Here is a 21,483-nt window from a genome sequence, read left to right on the forward strand (position 1 = left end):
ACAACCATGAAATTGACATCTAGACGTTATTATTTTTGAATCATACAATCTCCAAACGGAAAACAGCTCCTAACCAAGTATTATAACAATGGATATTTAGCAACCCACGCTTTCTAACAACAATTTTTTTTAAGATAATTTATTCTGATTTCAGACTTATTAAAAGTCATTAGATACATCGAGCCATAGAACTTATTATCGATGTTGAACACAATCTTAAATTAGTTTCGAATTATTTTTTAGGGTTGCTTTTGAAGCTTGTTATTTTGTTTTTTAAACTATTATTTATTATCCACTTTTTAGTTTGGCTTGCTATTTCAAGTCCATATATAAAATATATACACAGACACTGTAGTTGTCTCACTTGCTCTCACACAGACAATGTGTGAGGAAATCATTTAATCCTAGCGATCCTGATCAGGATAATGAGATAAACTTATGAAATTATTGTATTGTCGACGATTCTTGATAAGTGTTCAAAATTTGAAATACATATGTCCGCCTAATGTTAGTCAAAATCGAATAGTAGCACTTCCATTGAAATCATCATGATAATAAAATCCTTTTGGGAAAGAAACGTTTTAGCTTTATACTTCTCCATTTTTATACAAAAAAATGTGGAAAAGTTATTTCTCAAAAGTTAATCGCTCCTAAAAATCTTTTTTCTAGCCTCTTTCAAATATCTAAAAGAATCGTCTGTGAAGGTGCCAAATAGTTTTCATTTAATCTGCTAATTACTTTCTTACTTCGTCTGGAAATTCCTCATCCTTCACATAAAAATACAACAACAATATACATGTTCGAAATGTAAACGAAAATGTATAATTGTTTTCTCAATTGTTGGTATGTTTGTTGTATAAAAATAATACTGTATAGCTCATTATTTGAAAAATGCAATTTAGCTATCCAAAATGAATTTTCAAAAACCGTTTGAAATGTACAAAGATGCCACCTCGCACTACATAACTTCAGGATATGTAGATGTATTCATATCTCATATCGCATCGACCTGATACTATATGCAGAAGGATGTATAACAATAGGGCAATAAAAAAGAAGCAACAATAACAACCAGTATTATATTTCTTTATGCTGCTAAGTGAACTTCAGCTAGTGGAACATCCCGTGCATGGGTGCTCTACCGGAAGATAAATAATTATTTCTCACAGGAAAAATTTAATAGATGGTAACTTTTTTATCAATAGGTCTTACCTGGGCGTATATTATACAATTATACTTCCGTTTTCAAAAATGGTACACTGTATTGGAATATTCTGAATAGGATTGTGTTGTATTTACAAGTTTGCCGTTATTGTCAGTTTGCCACCCAGACAGCTCCTGGCTATGTGGGTGGGTTTTTTTAGTAGTTTTGTCATGCACACATTATCTTTTTCACAACTGGTATATCTTATCAATAGAAGGCCAATAAACAATATATGACATATATATTCTCATAAGAAAATGTAACTGATTGCTGTCTGTACATGGAGGATAATAATAATAATATAATAATAAGGTTTATTTGTATAGGTAAATAAATATTACAGACAATATAACACATACAAGAAAACAAATAAACAGGAAAATCACAGAAAAAGTTCAGACTGCTTGTACGTGATATGATCTGTTTAAAAATCTGTTTAAAATCTGTTTTTCCGTTAATCAGCTGTCGCCCCCATACGAACGACAACTCTCAGAAGTTGAGAAACTTGTATGAGCTGAGGTCTAACGAGGTCTTATCTTTTAACGTGTGATTCCTAAAATGGTTGCAGAATCATCCCAGCTTCAACAACTAGATAAATTCAGTGACACATCTGATTAAGGACATATTTGGGTTTTTAATTAAAGTCACGTGTAGGGTAAATTTCACAACTCTGTAAAATGACATAAGCAGAAGGCAGAAATACTCATTTGGAATTCATAATTTTGCTAAACACATCACGTCCCATCCTGCGAGAATCCAGTCAAACAGTTTTTGTATTTTCTATTCTGAGTCTCAGGTAATTTGGTATTTCGCTGTCCGATGTTTTCTCAGATCGGAGTAGACATATAGTAACTTTTTTCGCGTGTTGTGAACATGTTCGTAAACTTGTAATATAATTTTTCCATTTTCAATGAATAATAATATTTTCATACAGAATAGTTGTCTGATATCCATGATTTAGGCTTCTTTATATAAGAAATCGCTACAATAATCACGTGTCTTTAGCGAGAAATAAATTATTTTTGATTGTCTGATGCCCATAAAATTTTTAAGATATCTAAATTTCGGAAGGAAACTCCTTAATTTTTTGAGAAGCTGTTTCATGCGTGAGTCCCATCTCATATTTCGATCTATCGTGACACCAAGGTATTTCACCGATATTGTACACCATCAATTCGTATGTATTTCTGCTCGGCTGGCATAATTGTTTAGTTTTCACGATAGATTTTGTCACATGCGGTGTCAAAAGCTCTGGTGGGTCTATAAATATACCCAACTATCGGTATTTTTCCATCTAAAGCAGAATACTTGATTGAAAAGTTAGTTTATAAAAGGCATCCTCGGTTGACCTGCCTTCTTTAAAGCCGTGCTGATACTCTGAGAATATCTTAAATTTCTTCAAAAAATTAGTCGAAACATTTGTTACATAAAAATGTTAGTGGAGAGCATATTTCATTGGTTACTTCTTTCAAAGTTTCTGTTCGAATGTTATCATGTTTTAATATTTGCATGACCTCGGATTCGCTTGTGGGTTAAAGGTATATACATTATGTGATCCTGATTGATATATTTAATTCCATAATTTTATAAATCAGGTATTTTGCTAACCAATTTTTTCCTAATTCGCTGTAATGCTTATTGATATTGCTGGCAATCTACATTTTTTCTGTGATGACATCATCTAATTCGATTTTGTCGATTACTTTTTTTTTGTTCATTTTCTCCACAAATTCTTAATGAACTGACAAGTAGCTTTAGAATTAGTTTTATTTTTTGTATTTGTTCGGAATAGAAAGTTATTTTGCCACCTTGACGTTTTTGTTGAACTTATTTCTGTATGCTTCTTTCAGTTCGTTATTATTTGGGTATTTCAATGACATCTGATGTAGTTTTTGTTTCTCATTTGTAGATTCAAGTATTGCCGGCATGACTAAATTTTTCTTTTTTTAGATTTGTTTTCATTTTTATAGGATTGTCAACAGAATAAAATCCAAAACAATTATTTTCAGAATATTCGTTAGTGCATTTGCGTATCCGGTTTGGGGACGTTTTTCACTATCGGTGACAATATTTAGTGCCTGATTTATTTAAATCGGTTTATAAATAATTCATAAAATCACCTCAGACATTTTTTGGAAAAAATACTATAAAAATACAGTTCACTTGATTAGGCTGAAACTTCGATTAATAATATTTATCCTTTGTAAAAAGAATTCAGTTAAAAAATCTGGGAAACCCAAAAACTAAAGTTCGCGCAGATTAAGTAACGGGCAACAGCGCAACAGCTCTAACCATATTTTCAGTTTTTATCATCTTTCGTTTCAAATAACGACATTTTCATAAACATTTTCTGGAACTAATTGTGTCTGATGTTTTACTTGGCAGGAACATAGTAGGTATTTATACATTGAATTCATATATTCATCACTTTGAAATGTTAAATAAATCATTTCGTTATTTTGCTTGCAAAATGTGGAATTATTCTATTTAATCGCAAATGATACTTATAACGTTAACGTGAAATTATAATTCGAAAACAGCAATTATTTCGGAGCAATGTAACGACTTCCTCTATTATAATTGTAAGCCTGGAAACAGGTATTTATGCACATCCTCTTGATGTGTATAGATGTGTGAACTTTTTTCTCCTCTGTGAGAAATCATTTAATTTTATAAACTTGCACTTTTTTACACTGGATCATAGTATAAATTCATAAAAAAAATTTTTCACTTTCGCTCTCTTACGTGATTGACATTGCACATAGAATAAGTCAACTAAATATCATAAAGATGCTTATGTGTCTGTATTTCTTCAAATTAATCAGATGAAATATAGCCTACGATTATTTAAAAAGCAATTGCATTTTTATTTTTCTTATTGGGATAAAAATCGCATCGATTACTGGTTCGTTAGTTGCCTACACTTTCAATGGTAATCTACAATTTGTGTATAGAAAGTTGAACATGGATTTAATTGATTCAATTAACGTTGAGTCTGGTATCATATATTTCGCATTGTTCCTTCTGGTCCTGCAATAAGATATTCGTGTGTTAGTTTTGATACAGTTTCCCATTAAAAATCGGATGGTTTCAGTTCGGCAGGTTCTGATGCTTGTTGCAACCACGTGTCATTCAACGCCCTGGCGTTCATATTTGAAAAAAACAATTGGCGAGGAAGTTTTAGATTCTTTTTTTCTTGTTTGATGTAGAAGAGAATCCACATGGATTTAGTTGGATCATATTTCAGTAACCGTTGTTATTGCAAAGTATGATTATGACTGAAATCAAATATTTGGAGACCGTATCATTTCCATTGTGTTATTTGAAATATTACTATTGCGAATGAAAAAAAATATGATAAATTAATCTTCATTACCAACTTTGGTTCAGTGCTATATTAGAAGTAGATACATTTCGAAAGTACGCAAATATAACCTTTCCCTAAATAACATTTTTGGTCCTAAATATGTATTTGTGGCTATAATGTTTATTTCACCAATGAAATATAAATTATCCTCGCTTCATAATCTGTTATGAGCGTCTAATTTCAATAAAGTTGTTATCCAACGGAAATATCGACTCCAAACGTCGTGCCTACTTAATTAGAATGTATGATTAGATCACATTAACTCGATTAGATATCAGGTAATTCCAAGATGATATTCGATAGTGAGGCAGATAACTCTTTATTTTCACATTTTTTATTTGATTAAACATCAGACTAGCAACTACCTCTGATATAAACCTATTAATAAGATTTTTTTTTCTCACGAAGCATCGTACACAATAGGAAAGACGCGAAAGAAGACGAATGTTTTTTTTTTATTCTTTCAAATGATAGATGTGTTTTTCAGAAATCTCAAACTGTAAAAAAAAATATGTACACTTTTTTTGAATAACTTTCCCTAAATATTAGCGCCACTCATGGTTATCTTTTGAACATTCAGAAAAGCCCGACTACAACCATAATCAATTATCAATAATAATAATAATAATTTTATTAACCATATATATATTTAAGGAAATATGCGGATATGCCGTTGCAAAATATATACTTAAGTGATTTTTTTTTATCTACAAGCCATTTCATCTGCTTAATCGCGAAGAATGCTGCATTAAGTTTCTTGCAAACCTCATCAATATGTAGATCCCAATTTAAAGATGCATCTAACATGGTTCCTAGAAATTTAATATCATGTGCCATGGTTATTCCATCAGTTATATCAACTCCATCTGGAATGTTATTTTTTCTATTATAAAATTTCATCGAAACAAATTTGGAGGTATTTAACATCAAATGATTGCATTCCCACCATGACGTAAATCTATCAATAACCTCTTTGACTCTTGTTAATACATCTTCCAATGTAGACCCAGTGATTGTCATTGTGGTATCATCTGCAAACATAGTTATGTGGCAATTGTTAACATGTTCTGAGAGATCATTAACGAATATCTACCACAAAAAGTAAAGGTCCCAGTACTGATCCCTGAGGAACTTCTAATGTCACATCATGTTCCTTGGACACAATATTGTTATATTTGACTGTCAAATGCCGACCACTCATATAGGATTTTATCCAAGTCAGTATGTTATGTAGAAACCCAAGCCTCTCTAACTTTATATATAGAAAATCTGATGAAACAGTGTCAAATGCCATTGACAAATAAAAAAAATACTAATTACAAAACTATTGGCATCAACTTCGGAGTATATGTTAATGAGATAATCATAGGCAGCGGTTTCTATGGAACGATTTTTCCTAAATCCATGTTGATTATTACATAGTATATTATTTGACTCTAAATAATTCACTATTCTAGTAGCCACTACTTTTTCATACAATTTCGAAAGAGAACAAAGTAATGAAATTTGTCGGTAGTTTTTCTAATTCCTTTTTTCAAAAAAAAAGAATGGCTAAGGCTTTCTTGAACTCTTCTGGAAAGTAGCCTAGCATGTAGGATTGATTCATTAGATAAATGAAAGAAGATACAATAAGGTCAAATATTTCTTTAACAACTGGAATTGACATGTCATCTGATCCACTCGAATTTTTATTTTTCATTAATCTCAATGCAGCATGAATTTCAGCTTCAGCAATCGGTCTATTCTCAAATGAGTATACAAAATTAACATTTGTACTAGTTGTACAAGGTAATGTTAAATTTTGATCTAAGTGTGTGGAAATAGCCGTTTTAGCAGAATTTGCAAAATGATAGGCAAATAGGTCTGCTACAGCAGAAGGATGTTTAACCACAACTGATTCATGATGGAGAGTGATAACATTATCAGCATAACACTTTCTTTTTCTTCCCAACTCGTTGTTTACTATATTTCACGTTTCTTTAGTTTTGTTACTGGCATTGTCAATTTTAGTGGAAAAGTAACTAATCTTTTGTTGCTTAACGTTATTCTTGTGTTGTTTCAGCCTAGATTTGACCCAATCGACTATAGTCATGATGAATTATCAATGATGAGGGAAAAATTACTTCAAATATTTACAATAATAATAGAAACAATCCCTAAAAAGCACAGGCCACTTCAATTTTGACAGCCGAAGCGCCTTATGTGTGAAAAATTAAAACTAAGTACTGTCAGTGGTACGCTTGTAAGCAGTCTAAAAATCTAAATGTAAATGTGAAGAAATTGCAGTGTTTTTTGTGATTGCACCCAGTTTTCACAATTTTGTTTTAAGTAACTTGTTCAAATCAAAATATTTCAAAACTGAGACAAATGCGTGTTACCCGTTTCTATGATTTCCATTTTGTAACCACATGATAATCAGAACTTTATAAGACTAAAGTTGATAGACTAAAATTTAGTCGCTAATCATATAATTTATATTTTTTCCAAAAAGAGTAGGGATTGCTTAGTGCTTAGTTTTAATTATAGTATTGAGTTATGTTAAGGCGTATTTGATTTTATATTCCTTCAATTTCCATTTCTGAATATATCGACCGTTCCCAATTCACATTCTGCAACTGCTTGTCTGCTTCCCATGTGTCTGTTCAGGTATGCAAAATGTGTTTGATGGTGTACCGTACCGCTCACGATGCTGACTCATGCAGTGTTGGAGTGAATCCTTAATTGATATTCTATTGATCATTGTAATTGTCAACAAACGTGTTAAAGGAGTATTAACGCGCTTTTAATTCTTGGCAACTGGTACTTATGACAACTAAAAAATAACGTGAATAGGCAGAGCTGCAAGAAACCTATTTTTTTTCAAAGTATGTACTTATTAGCTGTAATACTTATTTATTTATTCAGTTCTAAATCATTACATATAGTAAGTACAAAGTCTCCCGCCGCGTTTGCCTGCCTGTCTGTCTGTCTGAACGCAATAAATTCAAAAACTACCGAACGGAATTTCATACCGGTTTTTAACAGTGTACAGATTCGAGAGGAAAATTTTTGAACAGACCTCATATACATGCATTTGATCGTTTTAATACAGATAATCCAACTGAGTATTTTAATCTTTTCAGATATGTATTTTTGAATACCAACTTCATGATGATGTACAACTCGATTATCTTGATATTTTTTACTGTATTCCTATCGAAGACGATCGGCCTAGCCGAAGATTTGTTGGACCAATATGTGAAACACGTCGAAAAAGTCAACAGAATATCGTACAATGGCGGCGAATCGAACGAATTCCCAAAGCCCTCTCACGAATACAACCACCCGAAAGGACGATACTTAACGAGAAATCTAAAAGTTGCTGTGGAGGAATTTGAAGAAAGCAGCATTTCTTCGGTAGACCCTTCAAAAGTTTTTTCCGATTTGGACAGTATTCGGGAACGCAGAGACGCGTCCAGCGATATTTTGTGGACCCATTCGGAGGTTTTGGACGACGAAGGACGAGTCGTCCTCAGGTGGCAACCGAGGCATCAGGAAATTCTGTTTCGAGTCGAGGCTAGGACGAGGGGATACGTGGGGCTGGGCTTCAGCCCCGATGGGAAAATGGAAAAATCGGACATTATACTCACCTGGGTGGACGATAGACTGAATCAACCCTTTTTGATGGTAAGCTATATCAACGAATTTACATTTATTTGAAATATTTCCATCATTATATACTGGGGCGGCTTGCCGTTTTTCAAAATGTTTGCTTGGAAATTGTAATGTTTATTAAGGTGATGGTAATTCACCAGTACAGAATAATCTCAAGAATTATAAAATTATGTTGAAAACAACCATCGTTGTATTGAGCGAATGTGTTAAAATAGTTTTTATTGCGCAAAAGCAGCTGACATTTCTCGGAATCGGCGGCTGCCCCTATACGATCGAATCGAAAACACATGCCCTCTCTTCCTGCACTCCATCCGACGGAGGCAGATGTTTTTACACCTGGCACCACGTGCCTTTCCGGCGGCCTAGAAGGCCCCGTAACATTTTCAGATGACTTTTACGACCTGGTCCCTTTCTAATCGGAGGCAGATTCGACAAAAAACGCGTGGGAATGCACTGAGATGGTATTTTTCAATATGAGAAGCAGGAGAGAACAAAAAGTTACCTGGGAACTTGATTAGTGAAATATTGACACACAGATTTGTTATTTTCAGTACCTGAAAGTGTCTCAAATTAATTCATTTTTTCTAGTACGAGTTGTTTGTATATTAATTTGTCGAAATTTTGCGTAATATGAGATTTATTTACTATTTCATGCATATTTACTATTTCAAGCAACTCCTATACTTCCTAACTGAGGAAAGAAAAATTGTCAAGTTCAATTAAGCACATAATTTGTAAAAAGTTTCATTAATTTCTCGGAACAATAAAGAAAAACATTTTCGCAGCTGCTTCAAATAACCTCAAGATAATTTCTGAAAGTTCACTCTCTTTTAATGACCCCCAACCGTGTGTCAATGTGACCCTGAATTAACTTCCTTCATTGTTTTTAATGAGTTACTTCATTAATCTTCTTTTGAACCGCACAGGAGAACGCTTCTATGGAATCAAATTATTTTATTTTTAGAGTAAATTCGACCAGAACATCATTCGAGTGATACTTTTGAATATGCTAGGTTTTACATAAAAATGAAATCGGGAAATGCAAAACTGAAAATTCTTTGTCGATGCATGTTACACCATCCTGGTGATGAGCTGTGCTGATTTCTCAAATAGAACTTACCGTGTTATATAACAGAATAAACCTTTCACTTTTCAATACTTTCTCAAGTAGAAATTCGACTGTCTTCGTAAATACTAAATTTTTCAGCTGAAGGATTGGATCGAAATTTCAAGAAACTCAGCTTTCAAAGCATTCTGATTACTTCAATAATATAACAAAAACTAATAAGCTTGCAATTTAAGGTGCATTCTGTAAGGACTTTGACAAAAAGTATGTGGGTCAATCAAGACGAGTTATTGAATCTCGTTTCAAAGAACACACCGCCATGTACGGAAATAGCAAAGTGTGTCCATGGAAATGAACAAATTTAGTTTCAAGAATTCAGTATAATTCATTTCCTGATGACACCAACTTTGTGAAACAAACGTGGAGAAGAGTTTTACGAACTTGTGGTATGGGCAAAATGCGCATTCCAGTATTTCATTCATTCCAGTTTTGTGATTATCAATTTAAAAAACTACCGAACGCCAGGGCGTTTTCAACCCTTTCACGTTATGAATATAAGGGAACAAAGGGTTATAGTGGTGAAAAACCACCGTTTTTTGTCGCGCCCGTTTACATCCGTTCACGGCCCAACTGAAGGACACGCTCTTCTGCACACAAGGTGTACACAACATCCTATGCTCTCATAATTTCGACTTCCTGTGGTTTACATCCGCTCCGTATATCTTCCACGTTTTTAATAATCGACTTCTGGTGGATTTTTTATGTTTCCTCTTTTCATTTCATATATCATCTTTAGCGTTTATGTTAACGTTAATTAAGTAGACACCAAACTTGTTATTCCGTTTTTTAACCGCCGAAACCGTGAAGATTAGATTGCAACTGACTGATTCGTGATTTGAATCATATGATCAACTTTACCTCAGTTTTAATTATCTTTCTTTATTTTGAATTTTGACTTCCACACGAATTGTCGAAAGCGAAGCCGTACAAATTTGCATGCATTAATCATATTTAACTCCTTAGTTTGGTTTGGAAATTTTCAAAACAATAAACAAATGTTATTGTTCTTTATTCTACGTAAAATATAAGAAAGTGATTATCTTTTTTGTATTTTCAGAATACGTCATCGCACTTCTGAAAGAATACCCTCATAACTCATAACACATATTTTATAAAATAGCGAAGTTTTTCTTACATTTCAAAATCGAAGTCCAAACAATTTATCTTGAAGAATTCCGATATGGTAATGTTGCCATCAAAATTGTTCTTCATTAAGTAAAACGTAAAATGATGGTTATATTTTAACGATAACCGTTATATTTCAGGACTGCCATGGCGTTCCAAAGAGTCAAGGCAGCGCACCTGTTAAAGACGAAATGGATAATTACACGTTGATGAGAGGGATCCAAAATGACACCCATACCATTATCGAGTTTAGGAGAGCCTACGACACCTGCGATCCGGATGATTACGTTTTATCGGTAAGAAATTCTGTGAATGGGATATATTTGTTTTTGTCTTTCTACTTGTTTATCGATATAGATAAATTGGAGATTTCTCAACGGAAGGAAAAAACTTGAATACATCAATAAAAACTCAGTTGCTTTTAGATACAAACTGAAGAAACCACTGCCTTCCATTATGAACATTCAGTTATACAGAAATTACTTTTTCTTATCGTAATTATTCACCGAACATTCGTTAGTGGTTTGAAACTCATATATACGGGAATATATGTGTAAAAGATGAAATTTCACTTTCTCAGAGTGCAGGCGTACCTCTAGTCCAATTTTTTTACAGATATATTACATTATATTGGACTTGTCACAAACACTTGTAAATAGACAGAAGATACTGGTTAGGGATATTTTTATAACATACTAAATATCATAAAAATAAATGCATGAGGTCGTTTAATTTCGATTAAATTGGTACACTCGACCACCCTGTAGATTTCTATGGGTTGAACAAAGCCTGCAAAAACGGTAACTAATCTTTTATCAAGTTTTTTACAAACTGTAGGTTTTCGGCTAAAATGAATAATCTGAAAGTGTCGAGTTTGTACATTCTATGCAGTTCTTGCTCAGCAATTAAACTGGAAATATTGTGCTTTAACATGAAACGCCATCACTTACCATTGGCTGAGATGAATAGAGCTGTAGGGCTTCTTCAAGGTGGCATGCGACAAAATGATGTAGCTCTTCGTTTGGGGGTCTCCCAAAGTGTTATCAGTCGATTGTGGCGGCGTTTCCGTGAAACTGGCAGTCCAGCCGAACAACATCCAGGGCGAGGACGCGCTACAACTGCACTTCAAGACCGATTTTTGGTCTTATCCGCAAGAAGACAACCGACAATCACAGCACCTGAGTTGGTTAACGTGTTGCAGCAGACGCACCAGGTAACCATTGGTCGTGATACTGTCGGAAATCGACTGCATGAAGCAGATCTCCACAACAGAAGGCCACTTAGATGTCCACCTTTGTCGAGAGGCAATCGCGGTAGAAGATTAGAGTGGTGTCAAGAACATGAAAACTGGGATGCAAATGATTGGGCCACAGTTTTGTTTACAGACGAATCCAGATTTGGATTTCATCCAGATTCTCGTCGAGTAAGACTGTGGAGACGACCTGGAAATAATGAACGTTTGAGACACGTCCAGGAAGTCCACACATAGAGAGGTGATACAGTAATGCTATGGGGCGGAATCATGATCGGCGGCAGAACCGATCTCGTTTTTCCAAATCGCTCCCTCACAGCTCGACAGTACCTCGACACCATTCTTCTACCTATCGTCCGTCCGTTTGCTGGTGCTGTTGGTGAAAACTTCCACCTAATGCATGATAATGCTCGTCCACATGTCGCGCGTCTAGTGACTGACTGGCTCACCAACGAAGGAGTTGATGTATTGCCATGGCCAGCACAATCACCGGACCTGAATCCCATCGAGCATGTGTGGGACATGCTTCAACGAAGAATTACTCCGCATATGGGGAACATTCACACAACGTTTCAATTGAGAGAGCTTTTAATCGCTGAATGGGCAAATGTACCTCAACAAGACATTGACAATCTCATTTTGTCGATGTCGATGTCGATGATAGATGTAGGGCCGTAATAAACCAGCGTGGAGGCCATATTTTGTACTGATTCCAATTTTTTTTGTATTATGATTTTTTTTCGGGGTGCCAAAGAAGAGCCATATTTTTTTTTAGTTTTGCTTATATGCGCACTCAGTATATATATATATATATATATATATATATATATATATATATATATATATATATATATATATATATATATATATATATATATATATATATATATATATATATATATATATATATATATATATATATATATATATATATGTTGAAATTGAATTATCGACGTTTCATAAAATCAATTTAGAATTCGCTACTCTCAATTATTATTCATCATAATTCATGACTACACATCAATTCTCAATTATTTGATTTCGTTGTGATGGTAATGGCACATTCTGTTTCATAGAGCGATACCGTCCATATGATATGGGCACTCCATGACAATGATCCACCTCACGGAGCCGAGATGGTCTACCATGAAGAGAGCAGAGGGTCTCAGAGCATACATTTACTGGGACCCCCTCCGGTGATGAGAATGCCCGTTGGCCATTCCAGTCAATGGAACGTCTTGTTTGAAAACGTAAGTAAACATTTATTTGAACGTCATATTTTTGTTTCAAAGGTAATGTAGACAGATTTGGAATATTTCGAGGCCTAGTATTTTATATAAACTTAATTTTATCAATTTATTTTCTATCACATTTCCAATTTGTTAACATTTTTCATTCTGAATGTTATGATTTCCAACCGTTGATACAAATACAATTAGGATTCACATTAGTTTTTTGGTAAGAGAACTTGGTACAATAAATAGAATATATTCTTTGGCTTTACAAATAGATCAAAAAAAAATTCTTCAGAACACATGATATTTCAATTGTTTAGTAAACTAAACTAAACCTCGACAGGTGTTTCAATCACCAAGTGATCGTCTTCAAGAGGAAGATTAAACTTGAAGATGATCACTTGGTGATTGGAACTCGTGTCGAGGTGTTAAAAAAACGTTTGGTGATGGGATGGAACTCCAGTAATATTCAAAATTTTGAAAAAAGAATCACTTAGTCTCACATAACTCTTTTTTGAGTTTTCATTCAAAGATTTTCGATTCCACAGCTAAATGTTCCCAACGAGATGACCACCATGTACTGGTGCAAGATATTCAAAGCTCCGACGCTAAACAACAAGCATCACATTGTCGGCTTCGAGCCACTCATCGGTCGAAACCATTCCGGTATGGTGCACCACATGATCATGCACGAATGCGATCTGGACGACTCCGACGACGTAGCGGTTTGGGACGCTTTCTCCAAAGAAGGAGGGAGACTGTGCTACGCCAACATGCCTCCCTTGTGGGACAAGTGTCTGACGCCGCTGGTCGCTTGGGCGGTAGGATCTAAAGGTAAGGAACTTTCGGAGCTCAACCAAGCCAAACATTTCATTTTTTATTGAATCCATCACCTACTTATATCACTTAATATCTTATTATTCTTCAAGGTGAAAATTTTCCAAATCACATCGGTCTTCCTCTGGCGGATAAGAAGAATTCTTTTTATATGCTCGAAGTACATTTCGACAATCCTACTATGAGAAGCGCCTCTGATACATCTGGCCTGCGACTGCACTACACCAGCGAGCTTCGACAGCACGAGGGCGGGATCCTTATTACAGGAGTGGCTCCATCGACGCTGCACTTCGTTCCTCCCCATCAGCCTGAATACAAAACCGCTGGCTACTGCAGTGTGGACTGCACCAAAGAGGTGAGACAAATTTCGAAGTTCGATTTGATGCTGTAAATATTATGATAATCGTAAAAGCTAGTTTTCAAAATTATCAAAGGTCATTAAACAAAGTCCTTTATCCATTCTATTATTCTCAATGAATATATCACAGGCTTAGGTGAAAACACGATACTCTTGTCTCTCATGTAAACCTACGACTTTGTAGCTACGTGTGGCAAATACCCGACGGAAAAACAACAACTGACCCAGCTAATGCCTTGCAGGAAGCTGAAGTTAAACTATCAGGCACCTGTGCAACGTCTTCCATTTGGAAAATTTGTCGCAAGTAACTTCCTTTTTATGAAAAACAAAAATTAATTTCATTTCGTCGGGACGACCTTCGATGGACCGGTTTCGGAATTCTTGCTCATCGTCAGTACCGGGAGGGTCATTTCAGACGGAGTGAACCGTCTGAGTATCCCAGGATATACAAACGGTTTCCAGGCTGTTCCTCTTTTGAGCGTTTTTCGAATTCTATCCATACAGTATGTCCAAGATAAATAGGACCAGCTTCTAAAAATTGGAAACCGTGAAAGAGTCGGTTGAATTGGAACAAAAATGTTCATTTTAGGTATTTTACTTGAAAAATTGCGACTACTTTCGGAAATATTCAACGTTGTTTAAAGATATACTGAAAACAGAAACCTCTTTCTTATTGCCATTTCTCAGGCTGTACAAAATGGCTTGTACAGGTTTTAAATCCGACGTTTTGTATTTGGACTTTTTTGATGACAATTACACTAATATGTATCAAAGATAATCTGATTTTCTTAAGTGTCAAACCAACTCTAAAATGTGCAACTTTTTCCTAATGTAACCAAATATTACTGAAGTTTTTTTCCAACGCAAAACCGTTATTTTAACACCTCGACACGTGTTTCGATCACCAAGTGATCATCTTCAAGAGGAAGATCAATTTGAAGATGATCACTTGGTGATCAAAACACGTATCGAGGTGTTAAATAAGTGTTTGATGTTGGGAAAAAACTCCATTGATATTCATTACTACTACAAAATAATCCCTTATGTTTGTTTGAAGGTGATTTACAATGTTTCATGATGAATTTCACTAGTTCGGATTTCCATTGTCGTCTACTATATAAAATGATTTGAAATCCCTGAAACAACTAAAAAAGAAGAATTAAAAATGAATAGCTGAAAATAACAATTATATTAAGCAAAATAAACCTGAAATGAAATAATAGTGAAATAAAATACAAGTAAAAATAGAACAAAAATAAATAAAAATAAAGAAATAAAAAAAAATAAAAAGTTCGTGTTCTATTTTACTTGTATTTCATTTCACTATTATTTCATTTAAGGTTATTTTTTTGTTTTTTTTGCGGCATCAACTGCTAGGTTATTAGCCGACAATTCAGGTTTATTTTGGTTAATATAATTGTTATTTTCAACTATTCATTTTAATTCTTCTTTTTTAGTTGTTTCAGGGATTTCAAATCATTTCATATAGTAGACAATGGAAGTCCGAACTAGTGAAATTAATCCCTTTTGTCTTGTTCATCGCGACTGTTATTGCAGAATATTATTGGTAGGTATTATTGAGCTTTTACCAAGAATTTTTTAAATCAGTTTAGATGCCTTGCTCTTCAGGAAGAATACCTAATTTTTTTTACTATGAAGACATCTTGGATGTTGAGTTGTTGCTTTTTTTATAATCATTTCCGATCAAATCCTACTTTTGTATCTGTCTTGACATGAAACAAGTTTTCATGTCGTCTGATGTTCTTTCATTCTAACCGAAAAACTGTTGTTTCCTAGCTTTTCTAAAAGATATTAGTAAACTGACCTGGATATTGGTGTTTGTGTTATTTTTTCCTTTTTTTTTCGATTGTTGCTGTCTTAAAGTCTACTAGCTTCTTATGTATTCCTTTCCTTATCATTTTGTATTCCCATTCCACTATAACCATCATTTTCAATGGACATACTAAATTTAGTGGTTGATCACTTGTACTATTTTGTTAGCAACACTCTAAAATGTCTCATTGTTATTGAAAACTATTAAATTGACCAATCAATATATTTTCAGGTGATTCCAAAAGATGGCATCAATGTAGTATCCGTCATGTTGCATTCTCATTCAGCTGCTAGAAAATTGAAGCTGCGTCACATCAGGGCTATGAAAGAATTGTCGCCTTTAGCTGAGGTAATTGTTTTAATTTTGAAATTGAACCTCAGTGACTACTTCAAACTACGATTTAACTTGTTACGCAAAATAAAAAAACATAATTTTTTCAGGACAATCATTACGATTTCAACTACCAACAGTCCCGCCGCTTATCTCAGGATACTCTAATTCTTCCCGGCGATGGTCTGATCACGGAATGCACCTACTCCACTCTGGGAAGGGATAAACCTACTCTAGGCGGATATTCCACCAAAGATGAGATGTGTCTTGCTTTTGTATTGCACTATCCCAGGACACAGCTCTCGGGATGTTATTCCATCCCTCCTGTTAAATATTTCTTCGAAACACTCGGCATAAGGGAATTTTATGGAAAGGATATGGTCAATATCGAGAAGGATTTGCTTGAGGGAAAGTAAGTATATACTTTTATTGAAACTTGACGAGAAATAGTAAGGTTTTGAGAATGATCCTCTGAAATACTTATTATATTACAACTTTCAAAGCTGTTGCTTTTTGGAATGAATAAATTTAATGAAATTAACTTCCTGTGATTATAGTTTTGTTCTCCTAATTTTTTAAGTTCCTATGTATAGTACCGTAAGATATATAACAAAACAGAATGATGGTAAAAGTAAAATAATTTATTGGTATAAGGTTTCTCAAAGCAAAACTAATTCAAACCAAAATGTTGGCGACCGCGACGCCAAGTTCATCGAAGAATGAAAAATAATCTAAAAATATTTCATGAGGACATCTGCAGAAAAAAGTTCTTAGCTGAAGGATTACCAAAGACGTTTTATCCCTTTTCAGACTATTGGAAGACAATGGTGACCGTTTTTTTTCTGCAGACGAAAATATCTAACTACTAATCGATGCAGAGGATAAATGATATCAGTACTTATTATGTATAAGCAACAGAAGTTGATTCACCAGCTAGAGAACTAGTTGACAGTGGGCCTGACCAGTACAACTGATGGCAGATCAAAATAGACGTATCTTTATAAATTTAATGCCCGAATTGCTTGTTTACTACTTACTGTGAAAGGCAGAAAACAAATTTTGTTCTGATGTCGCTATCAAAGCTTGGTTTTGGATAGACCTTGTGAGGCCCCTTATATATCTTGGTTGAACAAGGTTGAGTTTTTTGTCGATCAAATAGATGATGTTATTGATAGGGGAAATGTCATGCCCAACTTTCAGTTTAATTTCCTTTTTTTTTCAGAAGAGAACCTGAACCTTTGCCAACTACCACTTCTAAACCGTTCATTATCAAACCCGGAGATGAAAATTCAGAAGAAGCCAACCAAAGAGCGATTATTGCTTTGAAAAATGCTAAAGAGTACAGCATAGATGGCGAATCCAGCGAGAGACACGTGTTTGATAAGCTAGTCATCAAAGAGCCCGCCGAATTCAAAAATTTAACTTTCACAGAACACTTGCACAACATGCCTTACAATGAGACTGTCTTCACTAAAAAGATGGAAGAGTACTTTTACAAGGGTCTGCATTTGACCTTTTGCAGGAAAAGAGATGATAGTTTGATCATTGTGAGTACTTTTTTGAGCACAAATTTAGTTTATATGTTAAGTTTCAATATATATATATATATATATATATATATATATATATATATATATATATATATATATATAGATAGAAATTTTATCGAGTGTGTATGATACAAATCCAGAATGAAATAATTCGTGGACACAACACTCAAAAAATAGGGGCAAATATATATATATATATATATATATATATATATATATATATATATATATATATATATATATATATATATATATATATATATTTTGATTGATGCAACTAATTTTCCATTATTTTAAATATTTCAATATTAAATTCTACAAAAAGGATTTGAAGCTTTATATCTTCTATTAATTATCTGCGAGCGCTTTCGACAGTTGGTAGTACTGTCATCATCTGGCACTCCTCAAACTGAACTGGTCATCCTGTTGTCTGCCTCTTTATATGGTCAGAGCGTCTTAACTCAGGTATTTCAGGTACTTTAGGTAAATTTGCCTGTATTTGTTCTGCATCAGGTACTCTTCTTCCTAGAGAAGATCTAACACGAAGAAGAGTACCTGATGCAGAACAAATACAGTCAAATTCACCTAAAGTACCTGAAATACCTGAGTTAAGACGCTCTGACCATATAAATAGACAGACAACAGGATGACCAGTTCAGTTTGAGGAGTGCCAGATGATGACAGTACTACCAACTGTCGAAAGCGCTCGCAGATAATTAATAGAAGATATAAAGCTTCAAATCCTTTTTGTAGAATTTAATATTGAAATATATATATATATATATATATATATATATATATATATATATATATAGAATGATCATTTATTTGTCAATTTATTGAATCTTGAATGTGAAAGTGATCGTAAATGAATATTTCTAGCCTAATGGAGATTTCTCTTTTGAGAATTGTATGTGAAGTTTGGGCGATAAAAAAATTATTTTTCATGTTTTAGAAGGAAGATATTGTCAAACTGCCGGAATTTCAAGAGTTTCAGCACAGGGAGAATATTCAGTGCAGTCACCGAACGAAATCAACAGTCTTTGCTGCAACATTAGATTCCAATTCAACTGGATCGAGGGTATATCCATATCAGCTGTTTCATTGCTTACTACTCATTTCTATCATCGTATTGAAAGTGATGGTTTCATGATGCACTTTCATATTAGTTGAACAGTTAACTATATGAGTTTTCTTGAATTCTAATTTCCATGAGTTTATGATAGAAATTTCAAAAATATTCTGATGATCAATTCCCAACAAGGAAATATTTTAAAAGGTGCAAATGTTAATCCTTTTGATCATTATTTCTGCAACGAATATTTTTGCTCTTTTTGCAATATAACAAAAATAAAGACTCCAACCATCATCTGATATTCCTCATGTTGTTCTAGTTCATTATTGCATTTTTACTGCTTAATATTGCCCTTCATACTTGCGCGATCATAAAGACGAAAAATGTGACTAAATTATTAACAGATTTTATTGAATAAATTGCAAAATTTGAAATTGAAGTTGAGCTACAATATTTTTTTGTCAATTAGTTTGTAATTTGTCATATTCTCTGTCTCAATTCCTTACGGTAGTAACTTTCCTGTTGTTTTCTATGCTTTGTTTGCAATTTCTTCAGGAAATCCATGTTTTTGCACCGTTACTCTTGAAGTTTGATTGGAACAAATTTTTCTCAACAAATAAATACAAAATTTTCGGAATAACAATTGTGGCCCAATGAAATGAAAATGTTAAAATCAAAATTATTTTTCAATTTCATATAAATATTTACATGTGAATGCAATAACGGACTAAAGGACATAGAAGTCGACCATAAACATCTGCTTAATACTCTTGATAAATTAATAACGATTGATGGATTCGAATTTGTTTTATGTATATGCGAACACTTATTGTTGAAAAATACCTCTCCGCCAACTTTTATTTATTTATTGTTTTTTATTTATATGAAATCCACCTGTATATATCTAAGTCATTGTTGTACATTTTACCAAATAGTTAGTATGTAAGGAATAAATCTAAAAAGTGCTGTGAAATCTGAATGTATCCTTTTTTGTGTCTTAGTGTCTCCTTGTATATATGATTTTAATAAAACTTTATAATTTTGGATTGAAAATTGTTATTTTATAAAACCAGAAGTAAAAATCGTTTTTTTTACGGATCAGGCTCGCTCAAAGGAAGATATTTTGCTAATCTCAGGGTCGTTTAAATCAACCCATGAGATTTTTAACACAAAAACACTAGGATCATTATCTATATAAATATGGGGTCGTATGGTGACGCAATCTACCACCAGAAAACTACATTAATCGTGTTTCACTATCTGTGATCCACAACTACACAGTGTGTATGGTGGAAGTTTTCCGACGTGGAGAGGACACATAAAAAGCGACGGTGACGCTATTTAACGTAGAGACCATACATTGACCGCATTTGGCGTCATCTAGTGTTAGGAGTTTGTATCGAAGTTCAAAGTACGAGTTTCTACAAATTGAATAGGTCATCAATCGAACAAAAGATAATATTTTACTTTTCATTATATGTCCAAGTTGATGAGTTCATTCCTTCGATACCATTTGTTATTCGTTTTCGCCAGCAACAAACAGACATTTTTGATATTCGTTTATACAATAGTAGTACCAGTACTCAGTTTCTCACACTGAATACCTCGTCGGGAGTCATTGGAAACCTCTGAAATCGACTACTTTCAAGTACCGAATTATATGTTTCTATAATGCTGTGGCACCAGATATCGAATTATTCAAAGCATTGAGTTTCCTCCACACGCTTAATTATGTGTCTGTTCCACAAATCTTATTATCAATATTCCTGATTCACTGAAAAGCACATCTTGAAGTTGATTTACGTTAAAAACATTCATATTATCATGTAGAACAGAAACCTCCTCACACTTCTGTACTCCTGATACCAAATTTTCTCCAAACGGTTAGTACTACGTCTGATCCACGAATCTTATTATAAATATTCAAGATTTACTGAAAAGCACATCTTAAAATTTACCTCCTCACACTTCTGTACTCCTGATACCAAATTTTCTCCAAACGGTTAGTAATACGTCTGATCCACGAATCTTATTATGAATATTCGAGATTTACTGAAAGGACATTTTAAAATTTTGTGTGTGTTGAACATGTAGAACAGAAACCTCCTCACACTTCTGTACTCCTGATACCAAATTTTCTCCAAACAGTTAGTACTACGTCTGATCCACGAATCTTATTATAAATATTCAAGATTTACTGAGAAGCACATCTTGAAATTTACCTCCTCACACTTCTGTACTCCTGATACCAAATTTTCTCCAAACGGTTAGTACTACGTCTGATCCACGAATCTTATTATAAATATTCAAGATTCACTGAAAAGCACATCTTAAAATTCACCTCCTCACACTTCTGTACTCCTGATACCAAATTTTCTCCAAACGGTTAGTAATACGTCTGATCCACGAATCTTATTATAAACATTCAAGATTTACTGAAAAGCACATCTTGAAATTTACCTCCTCACACTTCTGTACTCCTGATACCAAATTTTCTCCAAACGGTTAGTAATACGTCTGATCCACGAATCTTATT

The 21,483-nt window shown here is 33.8% G+C and overlaps 1 protein-coding gene across 3 annotated transcripts in view; it reads left to right on the forward strand.

Moving 5' to 3' along the window:
- Window positions 1–20,000, forward strand: part of LOC111510431 (MOXD1 homolog 1) — a 57,798-nt gene extending 37,798 nt beyond the window's left edge. For all 3 annotated transcript variants that reach the window (XM_074174569.1, XM_074174567.1, XM_074174568.1), the window contains exons 2-10: window positions 7,694–8,237; window positions 10,617–10,772; window positions 12,805–12,978; window positions 13,512–13,797; window positions 13,893–14,155; window positions 16,224–16,340; window positions 16,433–16,734; window positions 17,545–17,869; window positions 18,828–20,000. In XM_074174569.1, coding sequence (XP_074030670.1) covers window positions 7,719–8,237; window positions 10,617–10,772; window positions 12,805–12,978; window positions 13,512–13,797; window positions 13,893–14,155; window positions 16,224–16,340; window positions 16,433–16,734; window positions 17,545–17,869; window positions 18,828–19,025 — 2,340 coding nt within the window. In that variant the 5' untranslated portion in view covers window positions 7,694–7,718 and the 3' untranslated portion in view covers window positions 19,026–20,000. The remainder of the gene's footprint in view (window positions 1–7,693; window positions 8,238–10,616; window positions 10,773–12,804; window positions 12,979–13,511; window positions 13,798–13,892; window positions 14,156–16,223; window positions 16,341–16,432; window positions 16,735–17,544; window positions 17,870–18,827) is intronic.
- The last annotated feature ends 1,483 nt before the right edge of the window (window positions 20,001–21,483 follow it).

This window comes from Leptinotarsa decemlineata, unplaced genomic scaffold (genome assembly GCF_025532065.1).
Source record: "Leptinotarsa decemlineata unplaced genomic scaffold, Ldec_3_MD MMD2_tig00000591_RagTag_RagTag, whole genome shotgun sequence".
Lineage (NCBI taxonomy): Eukaryota > Metazoa > Arthropoda > Insecta > Coleoptera > Chrysomelidae > Leptinotarsa > Leptinotarsa decemlineata.